Source organism: Clarias gariepinus, chromosome 28 (assembly GCF_024256425.1).
Source record: "Clarias gariepinus isolate MV-2021 ecotype Netherlands chromosome 28, CGAR_prim_01v2, whole genome shotgun sequence".
In the NCBI taxonomy this organism is placed as follows: domain Eukaryota; kingdom Metazoa; phylum Chordata; class Actinopteri; order Siluriformes; family Clariidae; genus Clarias; species Clarias gariepinus.
This window is the reverse complement of record NC_071127.1, coordinates 18,130,130-18,157,718: the sequence shown is the minus strand read 5'-3', so window position 1 is coordinate 18,157,718 and position 27,589 is coordinate 18,130,130. Positions and strand designations below refer to the sequence as shown.

The window sequence follows — 27,589 nt, the reverse complement described above, 5'->3', positions numbered from 1 at the left end:
ACATGCTCACTTGAAAGTTTTGGAAATAAAAGTGATCTAGTCAGGTCAAACCTAAATGTACACCATGCAAAACAAAAAAGGTGGTGTGTTGGAGGTCAGCATGTACAGTATATGAGAAGCTTTATAAATGTTCTCTTATAAAATTTGTGTGTGTATGTATATGGTGTTTCTTTCATTATGTATCCCTCCTATATACGGAGCCAAGAACTTTCAAAACAGGTCAGATCTTGAATGCATAATCAGCAGCTGCATCCGCTTACAGAAAAATAAATAAAATAAATAAATAAATAAATAAATGCAGGAAAGACTCGCATCTCTCTGAAAGAACGTTTGGGAATATGGAAATGCTCAGACGGGGATCTGAGAGCGCTGGAGATGAACAGAATCTTACCTCGCTCCGGAAAAAGAAATTAAATAAACGACATCAGACACCCAGGGTTTCTTTAAAATCATGTTAATGTTTATTGTACATGACATTATTATTATTTTTTTTTTCTTTTCAAATCAAGCTTTAATAATGTTTTATTTATTGGTTAGTAAAATCATACACTTTAGATATAAAACTAATCATTTACCAATGGGTGATTGTTAATTATTATTATCATTATTCTTTTTTTTATGAAGCTGTATGAAATGAAGCATCACTGTTTCACCATTTCCACGTAGAAATTCCCACTCGGGCCCTAATTACTGTAACGTCTATCACAAATGAGGCTTAATTAACGTCACGATTGGACAGGAAAACAATAAATTAATCACATTTTAGACAAAGGTGACACGGTGAATGCTTTTGTCAAAAGGTATACATGAACATATCTATATATACTGTACTTATATTATTATAGTAATCATAAAAAAATAAAACAAACAAACAAACAAACAAAAAAAAACACAGGCGAAAGACGGATGCGTGTTCAGACCGGCTCATCACTCTGACAAAACGTCATGCAACTGAGAGAGAGAGAGGAATAAAAACAGAGAAAAACAAAAGACCTAAAAATTATAACTATACTTTTAGGTTGATCTCGTCATCACTTCGCTGCGGTTCTGGTGTACGTCACATTTTAGATGCAAAACTGAGAAAGGAAACCACACGCAAATACATTCTCATACGTTCGGATTATTTTTGGATGGAAACACACAAGACGTGAAGCGCTGGTTAATAATAACAACGAATGCACGAGACACACCAGGAAATAACCAGCATTAATACGCAAGAATACGCCTGTTATTTCCGTTACGCTGCCGAAGACGTGAAGGTACAGCAGGTGTTATGGCCTTAGCATCGGCATTTCGCACACGGTACACTCTGACCCACTTATACGTATCTCCCATCCACGCACATCCACAGACATCCACCGGGAAGGAGAGAAATATTCATCGTTATAAAAAGCACTTTTAATCTAAATACTGAATTAACCTGAGATAAAGTACGTGGCATTTCCATCAGATTCCAGATTGCCTTTAGTTTTCTGTGCACTTGTATGTGTACAGAATTTATCTATAATAATAATAATAATAATAATAATAATAATAATCTCGCTCTCCATTTCGCTCGGTTAATTGACTGCTTGCGTTTCTCTCCTCATAGTGAATTACTGAACCTTCAGGGAGCCATTACTCTAAAGACTCTGGACGATCCCTCTTTAACCAGTCAATACGTATAAAACCCAGACTCTCGCTCGTCTGCTCCTGACACACACACACACACACACACACACGCACGCACAATATACAGTATATCTCTTCGAGCAATAAAAATCTGTTAAATACGAATTAAAATTGTTCATTCTTACACAACTCACCTGAGACAGGACTTTCATTCGTGTACTACTGCTGCCCCCTACAGGACGCTGAGAGAGCTGCACCTCGATCAAAATGCCTCTGCTTTCACCATACCTACAGCACACAACCTGGACAAGCTTTCATCGCCACCTCGACACGTGCACCGAATATGCGTTTTGTTTATCAGACATCCAACCGTATTTGTAGCTCTGCGTAACTTCATGAGGAGAAGCGTACATCGTCCGACAAGCGACGCGTCAAGCGTTAAGCTTTTGTGGTTAGTGCAACTTAGTGATAGAATGCATTAACGCCTTATAATCTACACAAGTTCCATATTAGAAGAAGCTCACAGATTTTTTTTTTTTTTTTTTAGTTAAAACTGCTTTCGATCGATCAAAGTTCGAACCACAAATCCGAATCCAGTGGCCTTGGGACAACTATTCTGCAAAGATGTAAAGATGGTGTCCTAAGTCTATAAGGAGATGTGAGCTACTGATGTCATGAGCAACAATGCATTTTGTGGCAAAACAACCCTTATTTAGCTATAAATATGTTACCCTGGAAATAATTCTCAGTTGCCAAGGAGATGGAGGCAGGACTACAGAGCCCTCTGCAGCTCAGAAGAGCGCGGGCTGTTGCCCTGGTAACGTGGTTGTTGTATTGTTTTTCTTCTAGGATGGAGGTCCGGGTCAGTTTAGGCGTTTGGTGTTTTCCTAAGAGGTGACGATTTCTTTCCCTAGGTGGTGCCATGCATTCTGCTGTTCCATGGGAGCGAGGTACTCTAAAAAAGCGCGGAAAATGAGAAATCATGTGCAGATGTAACGAACATGTTTATCAGATTTGTACAGTTTGCACTGTATTAATTTTGTTCTTTCTACAAGACTGTTATAAGAGCGGTACCATTGCAGTTCTTGTTGTCTTTATCCGACGCATCCACTTCCACCTTGGCCATCTTTAAGGAAGAAAAAAAAAAAGGTTTAAAATTGTCCAGCGTTGTGAAAACTAAATGCAAATGTCTGGTCCATGCAGACTTACTCTACCTCTTTCCTCCAGTTGAGCTCGTAGAAAATCCTCTCAAAGCTCTCATGCATGTAGGTGAACTAAAGGTACAAAGTCACAATCATTATCTGTGTATTAATAAACGATCTCAAACATTGCAGTCAGTCATTTGATTAACAAATCATTAAACCATTTCACGTAATAAGATTTATCCCCACGATTCGGCTGCAGGCTTTAAAACATAGTGTATCCTGTTTTAAAAGATTTTTAGTTTTTTTTTTTATTCCTCCGTAGCATCCATTCAAAACACACCACCTGAAAAAAACTCTAGCGCATTAGTAAACCCTGAAGGGATAATGCTGAACTCTCGACTTCATGAAAGAAACTTGGTCGGAAAAAGTCATGAACGAGAGACTGAGAAAAAAAAAGGCAGTAAAAATGATTATTTGCCTCTTCCTGATTTGTTCACATTTGTGTCACATTTAAATAATTTAAATCATTAAACAAATTTTAATATTACGCAAAGGTAACCCAAGCACAGTATTTACAAAATGTTTATTTAAATGATGACTTTCGTTATTATGGGGAAAAAAACCTGACCTGAAGCTGAGTTAAGTTTCACTTGCCAGACCTGTTGAATCAAAAAAATCAGGCCTGGATGTGGCAAGGCCTGGAAACTTAACTGGTGACACGTTGAATGCTTTTGTGAAAAGGTTAAGGTCAATGTTCATGATCTAACAATAAGAAAGAAACTGGGAGCAAAAAATGGCATCTGTGGAAGAGTTCCAAGGCGAAAGCCACTGCTGATCAAAAAGAACACAAAGGACTTTCACAAAGGATTATCCCCAAGACTCTATTCTCTTATTTGCTGTTAATATATAGAATTATTTGGAAGGTGTGCGTCCTGTTGACAGAAAACATCCGACATAAAACTAACGAAGCATTCCATGAATAGAACATCCAACATGGTGGTGGTAGCGTGATGGTCCATACCATCGACTTGCCATAATTAATGGAACGATGAATTCTGCACTCTAGAAAAACCTGAAGGAGAACGTCTGTCCTTCAGTTCGTGACCTCAAGCACACTTTGGTTATGCAGCGGGACAATCACACAAGAAGAGCAAGTGACTCAAAAAAATGGAGTCAAAGTCTGGACTTAAATCTGATTCAGATCCTTAAACAGGCCACTGATGCTCGAAAGCCCTGCGATGTAAATGAATTAAACCAATTCGGTAAAGAAGAGCGGGCCGAAGTTCCTCCACAGCAGGAAGACTAACCTGTTATCATAAAGGCTTGATTGCAGTTGTTTCTGTCATAATCAGTCATTAGGTTTGGGGGCAATTACTTTTTCACATGGGGCCAGGCAGGTTTGGACAGCTTTTTTACCTTAATAAATTAAACCATAATTTAAAAATGCAATTTGTATTTTGTGTAAGATTAAAATTTGTAGATATGCCGAAAAGCTATATAGTGTATATAAATAAATATAATTCAGGAAGGGGCGATTGAGATTTAGAAAAAGTAAATAACTGAAATAGATGAATTCCCTAAAAAACTATTATGAGAGTATGACTGCTGCTTCTTCTACTATTGAACTTAAAGGCAGATGGTGCGATACCGCCACCTACTGGGCTGGTGTGGTGCAGGAGGAAAAGAAAATCACTTGGTACGACAGCGTGATTAAATAAATAAATAAATAAATAAATAAATAAATAAACAAAAGTCGATGCCTTAAGTAATTTCTAATTTTTCTGTAAAGCATATAACTGCCTGTGGCAAAGGAGACAAACATTCGTGTGGCTAAATAGATTTAAATAAAAATGATTTACATCTTGAGTGTGTGTGTGCGCGCGCGTGTATTTATGAGACACTTACATAAGGGGTGAAGATTTTGACCCAGCGAGGCTTTTTCTCTCCTCGTACATATTCAAAGCAGAAAGCCATTCCCTCCTCGTCCGTGTCCCACCGCTGCATCTCGGACCATTCGAAAGCTATAACCTGGTTCTGGGAAATTTAAAAAACATCCACACACACACACACTTAGACAACTCTGAAGGCTAAAACAAATCTTCTCGATAAGATCTAATGTGCAGTTGTGAAGTGTATACACACACACACACACACCTCTAACGTTCCATCCTCAGTGCAAGCGTGAAGTTTGAAGCTGTGAATGCTGACAGCGGCGATCACATGACCTCTCCTCCGTGAATCACATGAGCAGTGGGGGAACGCTACTTCGTTATAGCCCTCACATGTGCGAAGCAGGTTCAGATACTAAGCGAGAGAAGAATAAAAGAATAAAACTGTATTTCTGACATCGCTGGACAGAAGAACATTTAACACAGTACAGTACGAGGACTTTGCTGTACAGCCGAATAATCAGAGCATTGTTCAAGATTCACAGCAAGAGATCAGTAAAGCTGAAGTGGAGTATGTGATTTTAAAGTTTGTTACATTCACTTGAATCACTTGTTAAATAAATGCTCTTGGATAGAGCTGGTAAGAATCAAATACTGATAAAGACAGCTTTAAGACAGTGATGATAAGTGTGTCAGCAAAGGTGAAGGAAAAAATCATGTTACCGCGGCCATCTTTCTCTGTTCCGCTAGCTTCTGAAGCTGGTAGGACTTATCCTCTGCTTTGATGAATCCCTTCTTCACGTCATCCTGAGCCTGAGAGGATGAGAAGTGAATGCAAAAAGAAAAAGGGAGGAGAAACGTGAAAGAAATGAACTGTATCCACAGCTACTGGACTGTTCATTTATTTTAGAAATTCCTTTCTGCTAGATGTAGGAGAAATGCTACTGTAAGCAACTCATGAATAATGATTTTGCAACACAGGCTGTGTATTAACTATTACTGACAAGTATTATCACTGAGTCCATCAGCAACTCAACTGGATTGTGCTTTTGTCTCGTGAGACGAGAATAAAAACTTTACTAGTAGTAAAAAAAAAAAAAAGAAGTTCCTCGTGTTTAAAAAAGAGCTTGTATGTTAGTTAACATACTTTAGATTAGTGAGTAATGACTAGTAAGCATTATAATGAATAAAAATTCTCTAATGTCAGTGCAGCTCTGAAGCAGGAAATAGAAGAATGGGCCAAAAGATGAGTAATGTGGGACAAACGGAAAGCAGAAGGCAGCAGAACTTCCAGGGTGTGTCCGGTAAGAACCAAGTGTTCAGAACACAGCACAGGGTCTGACTGGAAATTTTTCGGTGAAGAAGGATGACATTAATCAATGGAGAGGTTAAAACACTTTTATAGACTTCTGCTCCATATTACGCACTGAGTTTAATTTAGATTATTTGATTTGACGCAACATTTAAACATTTAGCCCAGTCTCCCAACCCTGCCATTCACTGTCTGCCCCCTGATACTCCTAAACCGAGAAGCCAGAGAATTCCACATCCCACAGGACCTTAATTAGCTCTTGGTGCAGTCCTTATTTTTACCACTAGGTGCGCTAATAACCCTTCTGGTGGAAACTCTGCTTGTCTATCACCTATCAAAATATTTGAAACAACTAGAATTTTTTTTTTTTTTTTTTTAGATATAATGAGTATTTAAATGGAATTTATACTTCATAGAGTTTAGAATAATTTATAATTATTCTAAACTCTAATTACTCTAAAATCTATTCTTCCCCGTTTCCAGGTTCAAATTGATTTGCTTTTCTCCATTAGACAGCTCTCTGCTCTTCATCCTTTTTAACAAAATGCAGGCAAAACCCAAAGCTAAGATCATGCTAGTAATTATTTGAATAATCCATGTAACTGGAAACATCTGGGCAAGACACCTTCCTGTGTTTCACTTTGTCTGAAAAGTCCTATTTAAGTCATTTCTTGATTCAACAGGTCTGACAGTAATCAGGTCTGGTGGTGGCAAGTGAAATTTAACTCAGCTTTCCAAAAATTTCACATAGGGCATGGGTAGGTTTGGGAAGCTTTTTTACCTTAATAAATGAAATCATTATTTAAAAACATTTATTTTTATGTAATATTAAACTTGGTTTGATGATCTCAATTATTTAAAGATTGATCTACACTATACAAGTACACAATAAATAAGAAGAATATCCATGAAAATGACGAGTGACACCGTTTCTGTCTTGGCTTTGCACATCTATTTATAAAAAATAACTTTTGATAATTATTTTGTGCAGCTTGTACTTTTGGTATGCTATTTAGGCTCAACCTTCCTTGCATGGCACAGAGATCATGTGACCCGAGGCCTCATTATAATTTTCTTTAACACACCCACAGAGCTCTGGACACAGAGCCAACTCGCAAAAAAAGATGCAAGTTTTTTACGTTTTTTAATTTTTTTAATCTGCCCAGAAAAATTTCTGAATTTTTCATTAGTTTTGACGCTGTCATGTGACTGTTGCATTTGCATACTCATTAATATTAATTAGTGTCTGTCAAAGATGGGCGTGTACACAGGATCAGCCTTGTTCGTGTTCAGTTATTTCAATGTTTATACAACACATTTAAATTCTTAAACGTGACAAATATATATATAGGAAATTATATATATATATATATATATATATATATATATATATATATATATATATATATATATTAGGAAATAATAAATAAAAGTACTAATAGCAGTACTGTTCCATTACTTTTGATCAGGTAAAAAATATTGTGTTTTTAAAAAAATGTGCCAGGTTTAATGTTGTTCAACACATTCTAAATGTAAATATCAGGTAATAAAGCTGATATTCTAAACTATTGTCTTAAATTCATCTCAGTTCTCAAACCCTAACATCTCCAGTGTGTAACAGAAACAATATAACTAGCCTTGCTGTTCCAATACTTTTGGAGGTGACGCTATGAGAATCTGCCGTTTACTGAGGGGAGGAGAATATATTCTGTATGCCGAGTGATGATTCGTACCAACATACTGGCAGCTTTGCATTTACTGTATAACAACATGACATCATCATATGACATTAGATATGAGCATGATTATTATTGAATTGTCGAATTATCAGAAGTGGCATGAGATTAAACTGACCTGGTGGAAGCAGTAATGCAGAGCGAGAGGATTTTCACGGAGAAGCTCTTGCTCCTCTATGCTGAAGAGCCACTTGCGCAGGGCCAGACAGGTCCCTGGCACTGCCGAGGTGTAGTTCTGCACATACAGCTTGTGGGGGAACTCGTTAGGGGACAACTTACGGACTGAAAGGCAATCAGAGACAGATAAGAGGATCTCATTAGTGTGACTGATCTACACGGAAACCTTAAACTAGGAAACTGAAAGCTTTACCATGACCTTAAAACTCTTTAGCTTCGTGTTTTATATCAGTGTAAGAGCTCAAGGTAGATTACAGCACACTGACTTTCATCAAATGCATTAACAGCGGAACATCGGCAAAGGAATGTAATCCGTTCTGGAGACGAGATCTTAAGGGTGAAAAACTTCATATTGTGAAACGCATTTTCCCATGAGAAATAATGTAAACGCGGATAATCCGTTTCAGCCACCTAAAAATATGACTAATATTACCAATTTCCAACACTATAATCATATTTTGTGCATATAAAAACAATCAGAACATTAATAAAAGACATGTAAATGAAATGAAATATGAAATAAATAGACATTAAACCTTAATTTATGATTGGCACAGACTGCTTTAAAAACCAAAACAAAAGGTGACTTTGCACAAAATGTAGGAATGAAAAAAATTTTACTTCATTCTTTTTACAAAAAAAAAACCACAACAAAAATGTAAGCTCTCTTTGCCTTGACTTACTTGTATGCCAAAAATGCTTCACTTGGTGCTTCAAGTTTTTCAAGTTTTAAAATTTCAGTTTTTAAGGCGGAAATGCTTAAGGCGCCAGATGTTCGTATGCCGAGGTACCACTGTACTGTATATAGAAGGTTCTCTCGTGCAGCTTGTTAGGTTAACTGCATGTTTCTGAGTCTGATGGCTTAATGTGAGACAAAAACTGCCCACTAGGTGGCTGGAATAGGACCACATGATTCATCTGCCGGATGGAAACAGGGTGGAAAATGTTGTGTTTGACCGAGAGTCACATCTCAGTAATGCATAGGCAGAATGATGGTTCATTACACACTGGTAAAGTGTCTCTTAAATCATCATCATCATCTGAGGTGAACTAAATGTCACTCTGGGTCTAATCGGGAATGTTCTTATTTCTGAACGTACAGGAATTCTTCTAAGCCTTCAATTAAAAATAAGGGAGATAGACAACAAACAGTTCTCACCAAATGTGTGGTTGATCACTTCGAAGAGGGCAAAGTAACTGGCTGTGATGTTGTCCATGCCAACCTTCATCACTAAAGCCTGAAAGAGAAAAGAATTAAAAACCATTTAAGGTAATCAGATATTTTTAAACGAGACATGCTTGAATCCCAATGTGAGGAGCCTTTCTGAGAACCAGACAAAAGTCTAGCCTAAAGCAAAAACCGGGAGAATGTTGGAAATTAAAAGGACTAAAGTGCTTAAAATCAGACAGCGACTGCTACGCTCTTTATTCCAGATGTACAAGTTTAGTGACGCACCGATTCATCAGCCACACGTGTGGACGATATTCGCCTTGTCGACTGGCATCAGTCTAGATGACGGTCCATGATGCCAGTAGCCCATGTTTATCTGTTATATGTTTATTTGCAGAAATGTTTTCAAAAGCATTTTTTGCTTATGCCATATTTTTGTACGTGACTATAAGTACTATTTAAGTAAAGTACTGGGTACCTATAATAGGGCACTGGTGGTTCAGTGGTAGGTGTTTCGTACAAAAAGTTAATTAATCTGCATATCCTTGGAGGAAAACGGACGATAACCCTGAGGCTCACAGGAGAGCCGAGTTACCTGGTACACCTGCTCAGTGGTGCTGTTTTTGCGCACTCGGACCGAAACGGTGGTCTTATCCGGCAGTGATATTCGCAACTCCACATCGGTTACACCATTATAGTTCTGAAACACACACACACACGTTTCACTTGATAACCTTATACAAAACGCCACGATGTCAACACATTCACACATGCTGTAAACACACACACTCACCTCGTCAGACTCCGAGAGGAAGTCCTGCATAACGTCACTCTCTCCAATCACTTTTACCGAGCACACTACGGAGAGAGATCAGTGTTCAGACATCAAGTCTCTCCTCAGCAAACTTAACACCATAAACCTCTTCTCCCTCACCTTTCTCCAAGTACTCCTCCAAACCTCTCCTGCGGGCGTCCAGCTGTTGGTCAGACAGAGAGAAGGGCCACTTCCCCGGAAGTTTGGGAAACGTGTAGGAGGCGAACTCTCTCTTCAGGTTCTGGTGCAGGATGGCAAATTCCCGGTAGCGCTTGGAGCACAACTGTCTGCCAGATATATAGACGTTATAGACCTGAGAGAGAAAAAAGAAAGAGAGAGATTTGCCTGAGATTTTGGCCACATAGGTGACTTGTTCATCAGGGACAATCTGAGCATTATGATTTATGCACATTTTTCTCACCTCATACACATTTCCATAATTTCCTTTAAATTTTGTTAAGCTGCTTTGAGACAATGACTATATATAAATAAAATTAAATTGAGTTGAATATGCCATCTCGGACAAGTCAGATAACTCATCAGGTTGAACTAAGGGGCCTGGGCCGAGCTCAACTCCTGAAACACAACCTCACATCATAATCCCTCGTCCACCAAACTTCACACAACGCAGTCAGACAAAGAACCATTCTCCTGGAAACCGCCAGACCTAGACTCGTCCATCGGACTACCAGACAGAGAAGCCTGATTCATCACACTAGAGAACACTGGAGTCGAGTGGCAGCGAGCTTTACACCACTGCATCCGATGCCTTGCGTTGCACTTGGTGATGCTTTGGAGGTCTGTAGCTGTTGGCGCACAATTGACTGTAAAATACTGTATTTAGTAGTGCAGATATTTCACGACTGGACTAATTCTCGACCCATGCTTCCACAAACGTGTGTAGAGGCTTCTGCATGCCTAGGCGCCTGATCTTGTACACCTGTAACCATAGAGCTGATTGAAACACCTGGATTCAATGATTTGAATGGGTGACGGAATACTTTGCCAACTTAGTGCAATTTTCCCCTCCATCGGCAAAACCTATTCTGCATTTTGTGTCGGTGTGTCTTACAACAAATCTTTCTCCGTGCTGCTCCACTTGCTTGTAGGTGGGGATGGAGATGGGCACGGCCTGCTTGTCGGCGTAGTCGTAATGAGGAGGAGCCGCGCCGTCCTCGCCGGAGTCAAGAGCGTCTGCTTCCTGTGGCGGCACTGACAGGACCATGAGAACCAACTCCCTCTCTCCGGTTCGGATCAGATCCACCACTTGTTTATGTGTAGCGCCCTCTACGCTCACACCATTCCTGTAAAACAGAGAAAAAAAAAATCAGACAAGACAGAGGGGTGTGGCTTTGTTTATTGTAAATGAGTATGCTAATTTGATCCTTTGATCCATGATTGCCTGCGTGTATGTGCGCGTGTGTTTTTTTGGGTCTGTCCACTTGTGATGCATTTCTATGAAATATAATACGTGCATCATGATATACAGACTCCCTAAATAATGGCCAGAAATGCAGTACTATGTGCTACGTTAGTATTTAATTGTTTATCGATTAATCGCAGATAAGGTTTGTTCTACATGTAGTGCTAACCTCGACAACCCTGCTGTATGCTAGCATTAGCTTAGCTATCTTGACTAGCCAGGCTCTTTACATGATTTCGTCTTGCAATTCTGTTAATCTCATGATTTTATAACGATCCTAATACAATATCAAAGTTTTACACAAACAAGTTTACTTAGCAAATAATACACTGCTACTACGCAGGATGCCGCGCTGCCTGACAACTGTGTGAATAGTTTAGAGCACCACCTGTAGGACTGTAGAGGAACTGCACCATTTTACCATCTTCAATACAAACATATCTATACACACATAATAAAACTGTAACGTCTGTACATTGAAGATATTGTATTAAGATATTAAATAAGTGTATTAAATACTTATGTACCCCACTGTCAGATATACTCGTTTATACTTTAGATAACTGTAAACACAAACAAACTAAAAATTAAAACGTGGAGATCAGTGATGGTCCTATTAATAAATCTGCTTCAATAAAACTTAAACCCAGGAGGAAATGATCAATCGATTACTGATTTCCATGATCGAATATCAGTTTAATAAATCCTAATTTTACAATATATTTTTTTTATCAGCACATCAACAATACATAAGTGTGTCACTATGAAACTGACCGCCGTGTTGATCTCGCTCCTCTTGACCACACGTGTTTGCGTTTACACACTCAGCTTTTCGTCAACATTCCACCATTACTTATTCAGTGTCAGTGAAAGTGAGACAAGAATTGAAACGGAAGCCAAACGGCGGGTGTGAGCTTGAAGAGGAAAAAGACAACATGAAATGCCATGCGGCCAAAACGAGTTCAGATCAACAGCATATGTGAGAAAGTTCACATTTTGCCTGTTTTTTTAAAAAAAAAATTATCAAACTCTGCTGTGTTTAGCTGCTCAGTACAGGTTGATCAGAGTGACGCAGATAGAGGATATTTTTTTTAGAGGCTAAGGATTTTGATTATCATGATATTCAGATTACGATCACATCATATTCAAACAAACGTTCCTGCTGATACAGAAATCTATATAAATAAAAGAAAGGTTTTGTCTGTACTCGCTCCTTCAATTACATCTTTACCTTTTATACATTAGAGGAAACCAGTCTTAGAAAAACTGTCACAGCATAACGCAAAACTGTCTGGACAGAATTTAATAAAACTTTGGCAGCACTAAGTTATTTTTCTGAAGGTAAACCTGAGCCACAAAAGAAATCAAAATGTTAAGTAAGTTTGGACTGCGCGTGCATGGAACTGTGGGCGAGTCTTAAACCGACCACTTTACAGATTTTTTGCAAGACTTAGGTATCTGTCTGAAGTTTAAGTGTAATTAAAATGTTGAGTAAAAGTGATGTTATGAGCAGTTATGTGTCGGATTTAATAAACTACTTTACAATAAGCTACTAATAAACTACTTGCTCAAAGTAAACCCGCACCAATAGATAGTGATTAGAAAAGGTAAACTGAATATTTTTACTAGTATTAGTTCAGATTTTCACTACTGGAATAACAGCGCTGTAGTGGTATAAGTGAATTTTAAAGCACTGGAGTCGTTTTAAGACAAAACATCTTTATCCGATTTCTCATTTTTAAATAACTTTCTGATACAGTAACACAAGGAGGGTATTTGTGTGCTGATGTTCAGCAGTACCGCGGACACGTCAGGGCATCCAGAATTAGCGTAAAAAAACATGTGTCATGACTTCATAAACTCATCTATAATTAAATGCACTAACAACCAATGTTGTCCTCGATTTCAGTCATGTTTGTTAATTATTTGTGGCAGCCGTGTAACAACGCCAGCAAGACTTTCATTTCTAAATGCAGTCCAGTGAAGTGTGAGTGCGGTGTGAAGACGAGTCAAAAAACGACAACAGGAAGTTAGACAAGCATGCAGTGTGTGAGTTGCTCAGCTAAAATGAGAGGTGGGAAGAGAAAAAAAAAAAACCCACAACACCAGCCCGTCCACTTTCTGTTCAAATCTTCTTGACATTAAGCACAGCGTGAAATCGAACCTGACCAATAAGTGAAAAGTGAGCCAGACTGAGCGGGCCAGAAAGCATAATAAGAGCCGTGTGTAATAAAGCGCTCTGCTGTTGTGAACACAGTGTGTGTTATAGCAGAGCTACGACTACAGTCATTATGCAAGACAGAGAAAAGTCACGAGGGCAGGAAGAAATCTCCACACACACACAGAAGGATAAAGAGAGGGAAATTAAGCATTTCCTTTTGTTCTAATAAAGCTATAGAGAGTAACAATGAACAAAAGAAGCTCACACCGCTGTACATTCTACACAATAAAACACAATAAAACCATTTACACAAGCTTTAAGTCCCCACTGCCTCTTCTTTCTGAAACCGATCAGGCACAGAACCAAAAGCAGAAAACACAAGAAACATGCTTTAAGCTTTAAAGCTCTGGGTTTAGGGATCTGAAGGTCATGGGTTCGAGCCTAAGCAGGAACAAGGGCGTCTATCATACAAAATTCACAAACAAAGTACAGAACATTCGAGTTACAAACTTCCAAAGATACAAACAAGCGCTCGTGAACATTCAGTCGTGGGAGTTAGATCACATGTCCAGCGTGCATTTCAGCAAGTGTAAATGCAGCGGCACTGAAGCTGGTACTGCAAAGAAGCGCAAAGTAATAACGATGGAGACAAAAGTGAAAATATTAGTGAGAATGGAGCAAAGTGAAAAGATGGCAGACGTTTAAAGAAACGTCGCGATTCTAAAGAACGAGAAAATCATGTTTGTTTTATACTGTGTGTAGCATAAGTATCCTAGTGTTTGTTAGACTTATGAACAAATTGGACTTACGAACGAGTTCTCGGAACAGAATTTGTTCATATGTTGGGAAATTACTGTAAATACAAAAAACACACACACACACACACAAATTCCCTGCTTTTTTGGCCTTTTTTTTAATTTGTCTATCAACTAGGGCTTAAACGGGCCAATATGACCTCATATAGGACAAGCCCCTTCCTCAGCTTATTGCTCAGCTTTGCTGCTCTGTAGAGGGGTGTGGCTCAGCATATCAAACTTATTCGCTCATCAAGAGTGAAATAAATGCATTTTGAGGTAGAAAAATGCATTATTTCAACTGAAGCATTAACACACACTTTGTGGATGATCTGATACTTGTGCTGACTTGCTAAAAATAGTAAAATATGTGACCCTTTAAACTCTTCCGACATGCTGAAATATTCAGAGGAACGAAGTCACTTATCGAAGTCATGCCAAATAAAGGCATCTTCTTTGTTTTCTTCTTCTTGCTCATTTCCTTCTGGGACAGAGGAAGCATCACCAGTTGCACGTGTTTCGGTGGCGTTTACGAACAATAAAATGAGCCGTTCTAATAATAGCGCGCAGTCCATCACAGACGCTTATGTAACCTACAGACTGACTACTGGATTCCAACTCCAGTTACAGGAAAGGAGGAGACGGCCAGGTCCCTGCCTTTTCCTGCACTCAGGTCTGGAGAAAAGAAGGACTGCAGAGTCAGACACACACACACACACACACACAAGTGAAATGGGTTTAATACGTATAATGTTATGCTCAACTTTAAGGTGTAACTCATAATTTTTAACCTTCAACTTGGACAAAACTATGAAAGCTTGGTATTGCGTACTAGAAATCAGGACGATTGTTAACTCAACCTTAAACAAAGTCACAATTATTATCTGCTAAATTATTTATTATGGCATGATTTCTTCAATAACAGCCAGTCTGTTAATGCGAGAGAGAAACGAACACAATGGCACAATAATTTCCAAAAGATACGACCTAGAAAGACGCGAGCGATCTCTATACAGATCGAATACAGAACCGTTTCAGAGGAAGAAGTGCTGCTTTAAGTGTTACAGCTTCCTGAATGCTGTCACTGGTAAGTACTGTGCACACTTCCTGTCCAGGTCTAGCCTTTAAGATAAGATTTTATCTTAGTACGATTACTCTGATTTAATAAGGCTGTAATAAATATAATAGTGTGTATAAATCAAGGCAGGCCTCTTCTGCGTGTGATTACACAAACATCACGGTGGTGAGAGATAAATATTATCAGAACTGTTTGTTTGTAAATGTGATTGATTTCGCAGCTCAAGCTAGCACATGTACACACACACACACACACACACACGTAGATAAGTTAACAAGACATTGATGAGTGTAAAGACCAAAAGATTCCAATTTAATCTTATCTTCTTCATGCACTAAGACAACTCCTAACATGGACAATGGACTAACAGCACCATGATGGCGTACACTGGCCTTCCGACATGTCCCTTAAACATCACTAAGCATTGTGTGTCCTGGACACTGTGAGATAAGTTAATAGTGCAATATTTCCCTAACAGTTTCAGCAAAAAAAGGAGCATGTTGGCTCAGACAACCTTCATAGATACAAGTGTCTAAGGAGAAATTTCACAGAGAATGATTTTAATGAGGAAATTTACATACTCCTAGAGATCTCCTGGAAGTCCTAGGCTTTCAACAAACTCCCCAAGCCTCTCTTAAATCTCACCAATCTCAGCAAAATGCTATTGGACATGTCAATTCCTTCTGTACACCATCCACAAGAGAAAGAAAAAAAAACAAGGAGATACATTTCTCTCAAAGAGCGCCCCTGGGACTCTTCACTCCTGGGCACTCTTCAAAGTTATAGGGTTCTGCTGGTTCCCCTTAGATCTCCTGGACAAACTACACACCAGTCATTCTAGTTCAAATGTCTTTGGGCCTAGAGGCAAACCCACCAAGTACTCACGGACTAGAGATAAGATCAGAACCTCCAATCCTGGAGGTAAAAACTTTGACAGGAGACTTCGAGGAGATCAAAGAGAACATTGACGCGTTCTTCATGCCTTGTGACTTTTTGTGGGAGTTCTCACCAATGCTCTGATCCTAGATACAGTTCCTGGACCCTAATGCCACTTATCAAGAACACCTCACCTGTCCTCATTCCCATCGAGCACTCCACATTTACAAGATCGGCGGATATCTATTGTTCTTGCCGTACACTACTCTTGAGCAAGGCCCTTAACCTTCAACTGCTCAGATGTACGAGATAAAAATGTAAGTTGCTCTGGATAAGAGCGTCTGCCAAATGCCTAAATGTATGAAAGAAAGGGGCTTTAAGTGGTTAACTCTGTTGCCTCACACCTCCTGAGTGTGTGTTCCCTGCAAAGAGTTGGCACACCATGCCTGTGGTGGTATAGTCCACCAGAGACCCTAAAGCAGATGACCACTATAGATAATGGGTAGATATTTTAGCAACACAATTAGCAAGGTTGCACCCTACGATGATCACTCATTAGCAATAGACATGGTCTGTCGCTGCATTTTCCCCCATACACACCATGTAATAAGCTACACGTTGCTTGTTTAAGGAGATGAATGGTTGGAATTTGTACAAGACCATGGTTTCAACAGCCTCTTTCTAGAAAACAATTTTGACACTTGAGATGAAGAGCAATAGCCTGATTTCATCAGCGCTTCTCTATAAGTAAAAGGAAGTAAGTAACAGGCTCTTGTTAAGCACGTCTCTGTTCCCCATATTGAGCTAAACCGGTGACAGATTTGTTTAGAGAAGAAGCAGCTAATAAATGAGGACAACAGGATCACGTTCACGTGATGGAAGCAAGCTTTAAAAATAGAATATTTAATTCATTATAAAACACAGTGACCTGTTGCTTTTCCAAAGAATAAACCAGAAGAACAAGAGGACACAGTAAAGTCAACTCTCTGCAGGCTTCATCTAGTAAACTTCCTCATACTTCTTCCACGCTTCTCTGACCTTCAACTTAATTCAGCACATTTGGGTATCACTGACGCGGACATCCGGGTGTAGTGTTTTAATAAGTCATATACATGTGAAAAAGAGGAATATGAATGCTGTTGGTCTTTTGGCTGCTCCTGTCGAGGGGTCGCCACAGCAGACCATCTGATGGTCACAACAATTTTAGCACAGGTTTTATTCTTATTTTATTTATGTGTGCAGCAGAACATTCAGGATGGCCTTCCTAAAGCAACCCTTATTTTATCCTAGCTTGGGATCAGCACTGCATCCAGTGGCTGGGGTTTGGGCATTTGGTGGGAATTGAACCCGGCAGGGTTCTGAGCCACCACGGCCTATCTATATAAATAAAAGGAAGGTTTTATTTGTACAATGGTCAGAGCTCACTCTTTCAAAGATATCTTTAAGTTTCATACATTGGAGGACCTGAAACCAGTCTTAGAAAAATTTTGTCTGGCTAGACAGAATGTAACGAAACTTTGCCAGTATTTAGATATTTGCATAAAGTAAAACTTGCACCCCAAATACAATCAAAATGTTAAGTAGAAGTGAAGTTATAAGCAGTTATGCGGTTTCTTTTTTGACGATTATTGCGTTTTTTCTCTTGAGGTGAATCAACAAGTTTACCATATATAGAGTACCCGGAAGACACAGAAATGCACCTACAAGTGGTCAAAATCCTTACAAAACACAAACAAAGCATGACACATCATGGCTTTTTCCAAAAAAAAAAAAAAAAAGTAGGCTATGAAAACTGAACCTTTAAAGATGAATGTGAATTCGTTCTGTAAGAAATTTAAAACCAATTTCTCTCATCTTTTCCTGAAATTATAACAAGCGCAACCGATGATAACAAGCGCCACTATGAGATAAAACATGGGTCGTGTAAAATAGTTATATACAAGACTGAGAGCCTAGTGTTAAGTATCACACAATCCTCAATACAGCATTACGCAAACCTGGCTGGACAGAGTTTAATGAAAGAAGTACAACCTTTTAACTATTTCTACAAACTCTTTGCGTCAATGACAGGTACTTCTGCGAGTTCATTATAAAACATCTCACTATTGCTTTCAAACAATAACCCCAAACACTTTTCTATTCAGAAGAACAAGAGGTTACAGTAAAGTCTCTGCAGGATTTATCTAGTAAACGTCCTCATACTTCTCACACGCTTCTCTGATCTTTTATTTAATTTAATTTAATTTAATTTAGCACTGGAGTTTAACATTCGGGTTTGACTGACTCGGATGTCCGTGTGTACTTATTCTGAAAGTCATATACATGTGAAAAAGAGGATATGAATATTAAAAAGGGGAAATATTAACGAAGCTCAGCAAAAAAGCGTTTTTGGATTAAATGCCTGAGTGGCAAAACAAGCAGCTTCACATCATCTCTGTAGACAAATAAGATTCTGTCCTTCATAGTGAAACTAGAAGACATTTTTACAGCAAACATCAGCATTATCAGAAGGAAGGTGCGACTGAAATGTAATAATGCAAGACTTTCGTGTAAGTTGTAAATAGCTGTAAGTATTTGGACTGGAGACAAAAAAACATCTGAAGTGCAAGATTAAAAAATAAAATAGTGCTTTAAAAAGGTTTTAAAAAAAAACAACTTTGTGTAAGTTGGCAATATCCATAAGTATTTGGACAGTGTTATAAACTGTGATCAATGGCAAATTAATAAACGCTGCTGGATTACCAGGTCCAAACATCTGAAGTGCAAGATGATGATAATACCTTAAAAAAGATAAATAAATAATAAAAAATTTGTGCAAGTTACAAATAATCATAAGTATTTCGACAGTATGATAAACTGTGATCTGTGGCGAATTAATGAATGCTGTTGGATAAATAGGAGATGCAAACACATCTTAAGTGCAACATGATATTATTATAATAGTACTTTACAAACTGAGATGAGAAAAAACACCTTCGTGCAAGTTTTAAATATCCATAAATATTTGGACAGTATAGTAAACTGATGAAACTGCGATCAGTGTCTAATAAATGATAAACAGGAAATAAAATAAAATAATAATAATAATAGGAATATTTAAAAAATGTAATAAAACATCTTTGTGCCAGTTGCAAATATCCATAAGTATTGGGACAATCTTGTAAACTGATGAGACTGCGATCAGTGTCTAATTAATGATAAACAGGAGAAGCACTAATTAATCCTGCACACTTTAAAACCTGATTTCTTGCTCTCAGGTGCAGCATAATTAACAGCACCACACACACACGCGCGCGCGCGCGCGTGATATCTAATTGCGTGTTCTAGCTGATGTTAAACATTAACAGCTCCTCTGAGGAAGTGTTAGTTAGAGATGAGGTGTTAGTTAGTTAGTTAGTTAGTTAGTGAGGTCTGTAGTGATGATCTGAAACACTGCACGTACACCTCCAGGATCCTGTCTCCTTTAGAGACGCCGGCCCGCTCCGCCGCCCCCCCGGGTAACACGGCGCTGACGTGCTGCAGAGGCGCGTACAGCTCGCCGTTAATGCTGCGCAGCTGGCCGCCTTCGCTCACCTGCCCGCGGACGTTAAAACCGTAACCCGACTCCGACTTAATAATCCGCACCACGCGCGGTCCCGCCGTCGGCGCGAGCCCCCGCCGGGACGTTACCGGGCACGCGGGAGCGCCACGATCCCCGTCTGCGTCAACGTCCGCCATGTTCAACCGGCGCGCGCGCCCGCTCGAGACTGACGCGCGTGCACAACAGCCCCACCGAGCTCCCGCTCTGACACTCCGAATCCGACTTCCGACTAACAAGAACTCGGAAAATCCGACTTCCTGAAATCATGATGGGTCTTAAAAAAAAAAAAACAGAATACACATTAATTACAATTAAGGAAAAACAAAGGACAATAAATTACTAATTACATGAGAGATTAGTTACGAGATATAAACAATGTGGGATGTGGAATTTTTTTTTTCTTCAGTTAAAAAAATGTCAGAAATGTAGAAGTTTGTTGTTCTCTTTTATTAAATCTGAATATGGGTTTAAGAGAATTAAGCAATGAGTTCATTTCAGGCAGTTGTGACTTCAGTTTGTTTATGAATGAAGAATTAAATATAAAATAAAATATTTTTTTTTTCTCTGGGAGTAAAGATTCAACAGATAGGTTTTTAATTAAAATTTTTTTTATTATTACATTTCCTATCTGTCATATTAATACCATGTAGAAGTAATTTAGATTGTATAACCTCAAACAAACCAAATCATGTGAGACTCTTAATGAGAACAGTTAGACCAGGGCGAATAGTTCTCTTTAATAGGTTACATTCTCTAGAAGGTACCGGAAGGCCGGAGAGAGTCAGGAACCGCTCATATGTCAACAAATTACCAGTTTTGTCAAACAAGAAGAAATGCTAATTAAAGCAGTAATGTGGAGGTGACGGCGTGTAAAATTTCCGAACTGAGATCAAAATGTTGAGTAAAAGTCATGTTATGTGCTGGATTTAATGATCTCCTTTAAACAGGGCTGGCGACTAAAAAAGTACAACTTAGCGTAAATAAGACATACAGTAAGATACTCAACCTTCAAAAACTGTATTTCTCTGTAGTTCAAGTTCAAGTTCAAGTGGGCTTTATTGTCATTACAACCATATACAGTTAGTACACAGTGAAACGAAACAACGTTCCTCCAGGACCAAGGTGCTACATGCAACATAAACTTACAACATAAATTAACAGAGACACTAAACTAGCTAACCAAGAGGCCTAGTTAACTGGCTAGCAGAGACAGGACAGAGAGATCTAACATAAATTACAACATAAATTAACAAAAACTAACTAGCTAAGTAACATTTTTACAGACAACATAAAGTGCACGTGCAAATGTGCAAACAAGAGCAACAACAAAGTGACAGTGCGCAACCACGACATAACAGAACATAAAATATGGTGTTGAGGTAGTGGGTAAACAAACATTCCTTAAAACAGCAGCAAGATTTGAGGAATTAGTGCAAAAATGTAGTTCAGTAATGATCATTGTGCAAAAAGATTGTTAGAAACAGTGAAGCATTTACAGGTTGGTGTGTACGATAATTTGGTGGTGTAGGTCAGTGTGTCTGCACTTGTGTTGATTAGTCAGTCCAGTCTCAATATTTTGAGGTAGTTGAGTTAAGCTGTGTGATAATGTTTGTGTTTGTGTGTGTGTGAGTGTGTTTGTGTTTATCAGTCCAGTCCCTTTTTGTTGAGGAGACGGATGGCTTGTGGAAAAAAGCTGTTGCACAGTCTGGATGTGTGTGCCCGAATGCTTCGGTACCTTTTTCCAGATGGCAGGAGTGTAAAGTGTGTGTGAGAGGGGTGTGTCCGATCAGCCACAATGCTGGTGGCTTTGCGGATGCAGCGTGTGGTGTAGATGTCTTCAATAGAGGGGAGAGAGGCCCCGATGATCTTCTCCGCTGTCCTCACTATCCGTTGTAGGGTTTTGCGATCCGATATGGCACAATTCCCAAACCAGACAGTGATGCAGCCGCTCAGGATGCTCTCGATAGTTCCTCTATAGAAGGTGGTCAGGATCGGTGGTGGAAGCTGGGCCACGTATAAATGGGCCATGTATAAATCAGTTGAGCTGGGCCATGTATAAATCAGTTGAGCAGAAAGTTCTGCCGTACAGAAATATAGGCAGACGTACAGTACGTGTCCTTGTGCCGTACAGAATTTTCAACCTAGGCAATATGATGCAATTTATTTTTGAATTTTATTTCATTTGAACTAACTATGCAAAGCAAAAAATTATTGAATAAATCAATCACGCAGTCACGCATTGCATAGATACACATGATCACATGTTTTTATGGTTGTTTTCTATTATTTCCATGACCAAATAATAATAATAATAATAATAATAATAATAATAATAATGTTGTTCCCATATTTCGGTAGTGGTAAAATTTACATGTTAATCTGTTCTGGAGGTGGGTTCTTAAGGCGAAGGTTCGTATTGTGAAAAGCGTTTTCCTATAGTAAATTATGTAAATGCAGATAATCTATTCCAGCCACCCAAAAATATGACTAATATCACCAATTTCCAAAACTATCATCATATTTTAGTCAAAACAATAAAAACAATTAATAAAGACATCTAAATGAAGTAAAATATTAAATAAATATAAAATAAATAAATATTGACATTAAGCCTCACGTTACCTTAACTTATGATTCCTCTTGGCACGGGCTGTTTACTTATATGCTAAAAATGCTTCAGATGCCGAGGCAAATTTTTTGCAAATTTTAATTCTTAAGGCAAAAATTTGTGAGACGTGGCATTTGTATGCTGAGGTACAAATGGGGTCAAGATTGTGTAGAGTATAGAGTTACAATTTTTTTTTAACACAACCTGCAATATGATGAACGGAATTTTATTTAATTTTAACCAACTATACAAACACAACAAGCATAAGTACCCTTGTTTTCTTGCTGAACGTACAGACCTACTTCCACCCATGTTGTACCTGACAATTGGACAGAACTCATGGAAATAACCCTGTCTGTACTAAATAATGTATAATCTTAATTATCTTGTCAAAATTCAATTAATTGCACAGCCCTGCCTTTACATGAGTTATAATGAAATAGACATAGTGAGACCATGTTTTACTACATCAAACTGTCGAAATGCACTTGTGTGTGCTTGAGATGCAATTTCTCCCCATTTTACGTATTCATGAGTTGTGCTCATACAGTAGTTTAAGTACTTAATACCATTCATTCCTATGCTAAAGTATTTGTTGTGCATGTTTTTCAGATAGTGTCCAAGCTCTTGTGTTGGTCACCACGGCGCCATTACAGTGGCCTTCAAGATCTCCAGATCTAAAGCCACATGACTTATACACTACTTGTGGGTGAAACCATGTGGGGTGTACCAGGAGAAAATGCAACATACAGTTCATTTAAAGAAACACATTCGAAGTGCAATTATACACAAAACACCAGATGTATTAGCAAGAGATCATCTTGAGTGGGAGAGAGGATGCTGTGTGTTTCCAAGGAAATGGCAATCGGATACAAAAATATACAGTATCAGTTGGCATGAGACAAAACATGGTCTTGAATATTGTGATAAAAAAAAACACACACACAGCAGAGGCTGTTGCGCCATCTTCTGCCAAACAATATTTCCATTTTAATAACATTGCCATAAGCCATATTATAAATCCTGATCTACTTGAATTACTGTACAGTGTCCTGACATTGCAAAGGTTTGCATCATTAATTATGTTTCAATGATTTCAGGCTCTGATTTCCCACCTCTAGTGTAAGTCAGATGCAGCATGCTTGCTTAGAGATCAACTGGCCGATCCTCATGTCCCTGGTGCTCACAAGCCTCACAAAACAAGTTAAACTATAGTGTAAGTTAACCCTCCGCAAAGGTGGTGTGTGTGTGGATTCATTCATTATTAATTAAAGATATTTTAGTTCCAAAGCTATTATCATATAGACATTTATTCTTCATTAATTGTATTTTTCTTCCAAGTATCTAACAACACATGACACAGGCAGCAGATTTAGACAGTGTGATCCTGTTTAACATAATGGATAACATCTGTTTCTTTATTTTTGACAATTATTTTGGCAATTTTAATTTGTTGGCTATTGACTTTGAAATATTACAGATTTGGAATGATAAGGGTTACAATGGAGCATAATGGAGCATCTAAAAACCTGGCAAAAATATTCTTGAGATGAACACTCATTGGAAACAGTGAGTAGGAAGACGAGCTAGAAGATGGATTGATGACATCAAATAATGAATAGGAGTAAGGAAGAGGACTAAAAAATGGTTCTCCTACATGGTCCCTAGATGGACTAGATAAATAGATAGATAGATAGATAGATGGATGGATGGATGGATGGATGGATGGATGAACACTAATGCCATCTTGTGGATAAATCTCAGCATCTGACTAGTCATTGAGAAATACAGACAGGAAATTCCAGCAGTTCTCTGTTTCTCAGCTTCGATGGGGCTCATTCAACTATAAGCAGAAGTTAATCATTCACTGTGATCAATAAAATGCCTCCATAAAGGGATTTCAGAGATAGTAGAAGACTACGCATACTGAAACCTTTTTTTTTTTTTTGTCTTAAGATAAAAGACTTTTAGGCAATCCTCTGAAACTGTATGCTTAAAGACATTGCCTTTAATATCTGCTATTTAAGTGTGTTAATGATCCAATCAACTGTAAGATGGGCATGTTAGTGATGTAACTTACATAATTGTATTTGCATTATGCATATAAATATTCATATTGTATTTTCTTTAAACATAGGCTTTCTCTCAATTGAGGTTCAATACACAGCATTATTTTGTTACATGACCAGCCGTGACAAGTAGACTTTTTAATGATGTAATATGGCTCAAAAGTTTAAGTTGTTTTACAGGATTGTACTTTTAAAACATTTCTAACTCAAGACAGCATTGGATAACACAGATAATGCACAGGGGTGGCTCTACGTTCTTTTCATTAAAAATGGAATTTATTTTTATCATCATTCCATCATTTCATACTATTACATAGAAAGATTTCTATACAATAATGTTTTTTTTAGGAAGATTTGTTAATTAATAATTAAATTAAAAGTTCACGTTGTCTTAAACCTCTAAGCATAGTAGTGCTCGATAAAAGTATATGTTATGTGTGTACCTTAACAAATCCTTCTGTATTCCATGAAAAATTCATCGGCATGGAAAACAACCCTCAGGAAAGGGTGAAAGGGGAAACTATGTAGCTCTCCCTGGCCTCCGCCCTACAACAACGCCTGGTCACTGAGCAACCCCATGTTTGCATGGAAACCAATAACAGTGCCTGGCCGCAATGTGCTGAGCAGTCAAGGAAGCCAAACTACTGTATACTGTATATCAAAACGAGTTATGGAAAAAATAAGGCATATTAAAAAAAAAAGAAAGCAAGAAAAGCACAAAGCAACTCTTAGTCACATGTTCACATTGGTACTTGAAAATAAACAGTGACTAATCAGTGGTTTTCCAGTCACTTGTAATAATTTAGGCACCGTGGTGTCTGATCATGTGACCTCTGGAGTCGAGAAGTTTCTGAAGAGTCTGCAATGGGGTCTGAGGATAAACTTTAATTTCAGTTTTCCTGCCAAGTAAGCACAGACGCACCCAATTTACGAAAGACTTAAAGTAGTTTCGAGGCACCCGAATTCCTGGACAATTTAATTTAACACAAATAATTCTAAAGTACAATTCTACTTAATCACTTTATTGATCGATCAGGAAGAAAATATAAAGCAGAAGATAAATAAACACGGATCTGGGCATCTTGTATAAAGACTTTTAAACTAGAATTAAACCTGGGTTAGGAACAGCATTCCATAGACCTTAAAAAGACTGAAATATTGTTGGATGCTGTAAAGTGAAGTATGCAGGGCAAAGATTAAAACATCATAAATGACATGCCTTGCCCACTTCCCCACTGGACTTTAACCTATAAGCCTGTGCACTGAGAGATAACGGCACACGGGTTTGTCAATGTATCATCCAACCTTCTTACTTTTTCTTGTTTATTAACACACACACACACACACACACACACACACACACACACACACACACACACACACACATACATACATACATACATACAATGCATTTTTTTTCTTCCAGTTTTAAAGTTCTAAAGACGTCATTATTACAGCATGAAAAATTAAAAAATACTCCTCGTGGTTCGTCTTTATTTGCGTGTTCCTAGTTTCTTCAAATGTAACTGGTAGCACTGTTCGCAGGCGATGGACAGACCGACCACTAAAGACACGAACTCCTCAAAGCTCACTTCTCCATCTCGATTTGTGTCCAGGTCCCTCATGATCTTGTCCACTGTGCCAGGGTCTTTCTGAGACTGAAGGAAAGGTTAAAGTTAAACAAAAATTAGCATTTTTTCAAAAGCATTAATCTAGGACGGATATCTGTATGGAATCTCACCAGATAAGCACCATGACTTAAAGAGTGAACATGAAGATGCTTCTTACCCTGAGGAAGTTGGAGAGCTCGTTCTCCATCAGCTCCCTGAGCTCGCGCCGGCTCAGAGTGTTGGTGTTCCCCTCTTTGGATGCGTAGCGGTGGAACACCAGAATCAGGGACTCCATAGCCTTTTCAAGGTCTGACGGCATGGCTGCTGTGGAGGTGGGTCTCTCTGTGGGATTGTGCAAGTCCAAATCATAATTAGTAAACCTTCCATAAAAAAAACATGCACTACATGTACCTTAGCCTGAACTACTGGATTACAAATGCATACATAAATTAGAAAGAAATTTCAAAAGAAAGAGAAAAAGAAAGTGTCATTCTCTAGCTGAGGAATGACTGTGTGGAAAAAAACAGTATGGAGGACAACCAGTGGAAAACCAGTGGAAAAAAAAGCAACTGGAAAGTTGTGGGAGAGAAGATGGAGATGCCAAGGTGTTTATATCATTTTTTAAATATATATATATATTCGCTCAGTATAAACTTTACATGATGCAGAACTCTTAAGAACTGTTTTAAGCACTTAGAAGTAAAGAAAGGACAAAAGAGAGATTGAAAGAATGAAAGGGAAATGGAGGACGGAAACCAGGGTAGAGATGGAAAGAGACATCAAAGGAGACAAAGATATATAGATAGGAAAAGAAAGAAGGAGAAAGACTAGGGAGTGGGAAAGAAACAAAGTAAAAGGCAGTATGTTTAACTGCACTAAACAAATCGGAACAAATAGGAACTCAGTAATCAATTCATCTGCCACTATTGGATTAATGTAACACTGCACTTAATTAACGAGACAGAATAAAGCCAAATTCTACCTTAAGGTCCAAAAACAATACACAGTCATTTGAAAGCCTTTTCAACACTCACATACACAAATACACTAAAGCCATTCATAGCCCAGATTGGCAGTACAGTCTTACCGAGCAGGAGTGTGAAGAAAGGAGGAGGAGGAGGAGGAGAGCAGAGCCGTGCTGGAGAAGTCTAGTCTGTAGGACTGAGCGGTCGTGAATTTATAGCCGGGCACCTCCCTTTAGTAGGAAACTGAGGGAGTCATTATAGTGAAGCAATGATAACTACAGTGCCTGTCCACTCCAAAGCAAGCGATTGTCATGTTAAAATATATATACTGTAGTCATGGAAGCTGTAGTTGCGCAAACGTGTGAAAATTAGTCATGGAAGAAGCAGCAGCATGAAAGTGTGACGTTATGTGTTGCAATGTTAAACTTTTTTAGAGTAATTGGACTGTGTGTAATTTTGTTTAATGAACACGACTCGGGTTAAACTGGACCTAGAAGGGAACTACCTGCATATGGTTTTATTTTCCAAAAATACAAGTCCCTTCAAAATAGGAATGTGTGAGGAAATATG

At 38.4% G+C, this 27,589-nt stretch overlaps 2 protein-coding genes across 3 annotated transcripts; both read right to left on the bottom strand.

The window, feature by feature from the left end:
• Positions 1 to 453: 453 nt before the first annotated feature.
• Positions 454 to 19,949, bottom strand: snx27a (sorting nexin 27a). Of its 2 annotated transcripts, none has more exons than XM_053490023.1 (13): positions 19,630 to 19,949; positions 10,928 to 11,159; positions 9,976 to 10,168; positions 9,835 to 9,899; positions 9,637 to 9,741; positions 9,030 to 9,108; positions 7,812 to 7,975; positions 5,369 to 5,458; positions 4,911 to 5,060; positions 4,662 to 4,784; positions 2,826 to 2,885; positions 2,686 to 2,737; positions 454 to 2,566 (listed from the first exon to the last, which is right to left on the bottom strand). In XM_053490023.1, exons 1-13 carry the CDS (start codon positions 19,902 to 19,904, stop codon positions 2,499 to 2,501), a joined length of 1,656 nt encoding a protein of 551 aa, XP_053345998.1. In that variant the 5' UTR covers positions 19,905 to 19,949; the 3' UTR covers positions 454 to 2,498. The 2 variants fall into 2 exon arrangements, with proteins under 2 accessions (XP_053345998.1, XP_053345997.1); XM_053490022.1 differs by having other exon boundaries at positions 455 to 2,566; positions 4,662 to 4,790; positions 19,630 to 19,948.
• A 5,501-nt stretch (positions 19,950 to 25,450) lies between these two features.
• s100a10a (S100 calcium binding protein A10a) lies at positions 25,451 to 27,266 on the bottom strand. The gene is made up of 3 exons (XM_053489727.1): positions 27,142 to 27,266; positions 26,233 to 26,396; positions 25,451 to 26,102 (listed from the first exon to the last, which is right to left on the bottom strand). Exons 2-3 carry the CDS (start codon positions 26,371 to 26,373, stop codon positions 25,938 to 25,940), a joined length of 306 nt encoding a protein of 101 aa, XP_053345702.1. The 5' UTR covers positions 26,374 to 26,396; positions 27,142 to 27,266; the 3' UTR covers positions 25,451 to 25,937.
• Positions 27,267 to 27,589: the final 323 nt, after the last annotated feature.

What these genes read in the sequence shown, in the direction of transcription:
- snx27a (XM_053490022.1), bottom strand. Translation starts at nt 19,904, where the DNA reads ATGGCGGACGTTGACGCAGACGGGGATCGTGGCGCTCCCGCGTGCCCG. An exon ending in GGAGGAGTACTTGGAGAAAG is followed by an intron (nt 9,900 to 9,975) that starts GTGAGGGAGAAG and finishes CTCTCTCCGTAG; the next exon opens with TGTGCTCGGTAAAAGTGATT. An exon ending in TCCTCTCGGAGTCTGACGAG is followed by an intron (nt 9,742 to 9,834) that starts GTGAGTGTGTGT and finishes TGTGTGTTTCAG; the next exon opens with AACTATAATGGTGTAACCGA.
- s100a10a (XM_053489727.1), bottom strand. Translation starts at nt 26,373, where the DNA reads ATGCCGTCAGACCTTGAAAAGGCTATGGAGTCCCTGATTCTGGTGTTC. An exon ending in AGCTCTCCAACTTCCTCAGG is followed by an intron (nt 26,103 to 26,232) that starts GTAAGAAGCATC and finishes CCTTTCCTTCAG; the next exon opens with TCTCAGAAAGACCCTGGCAC.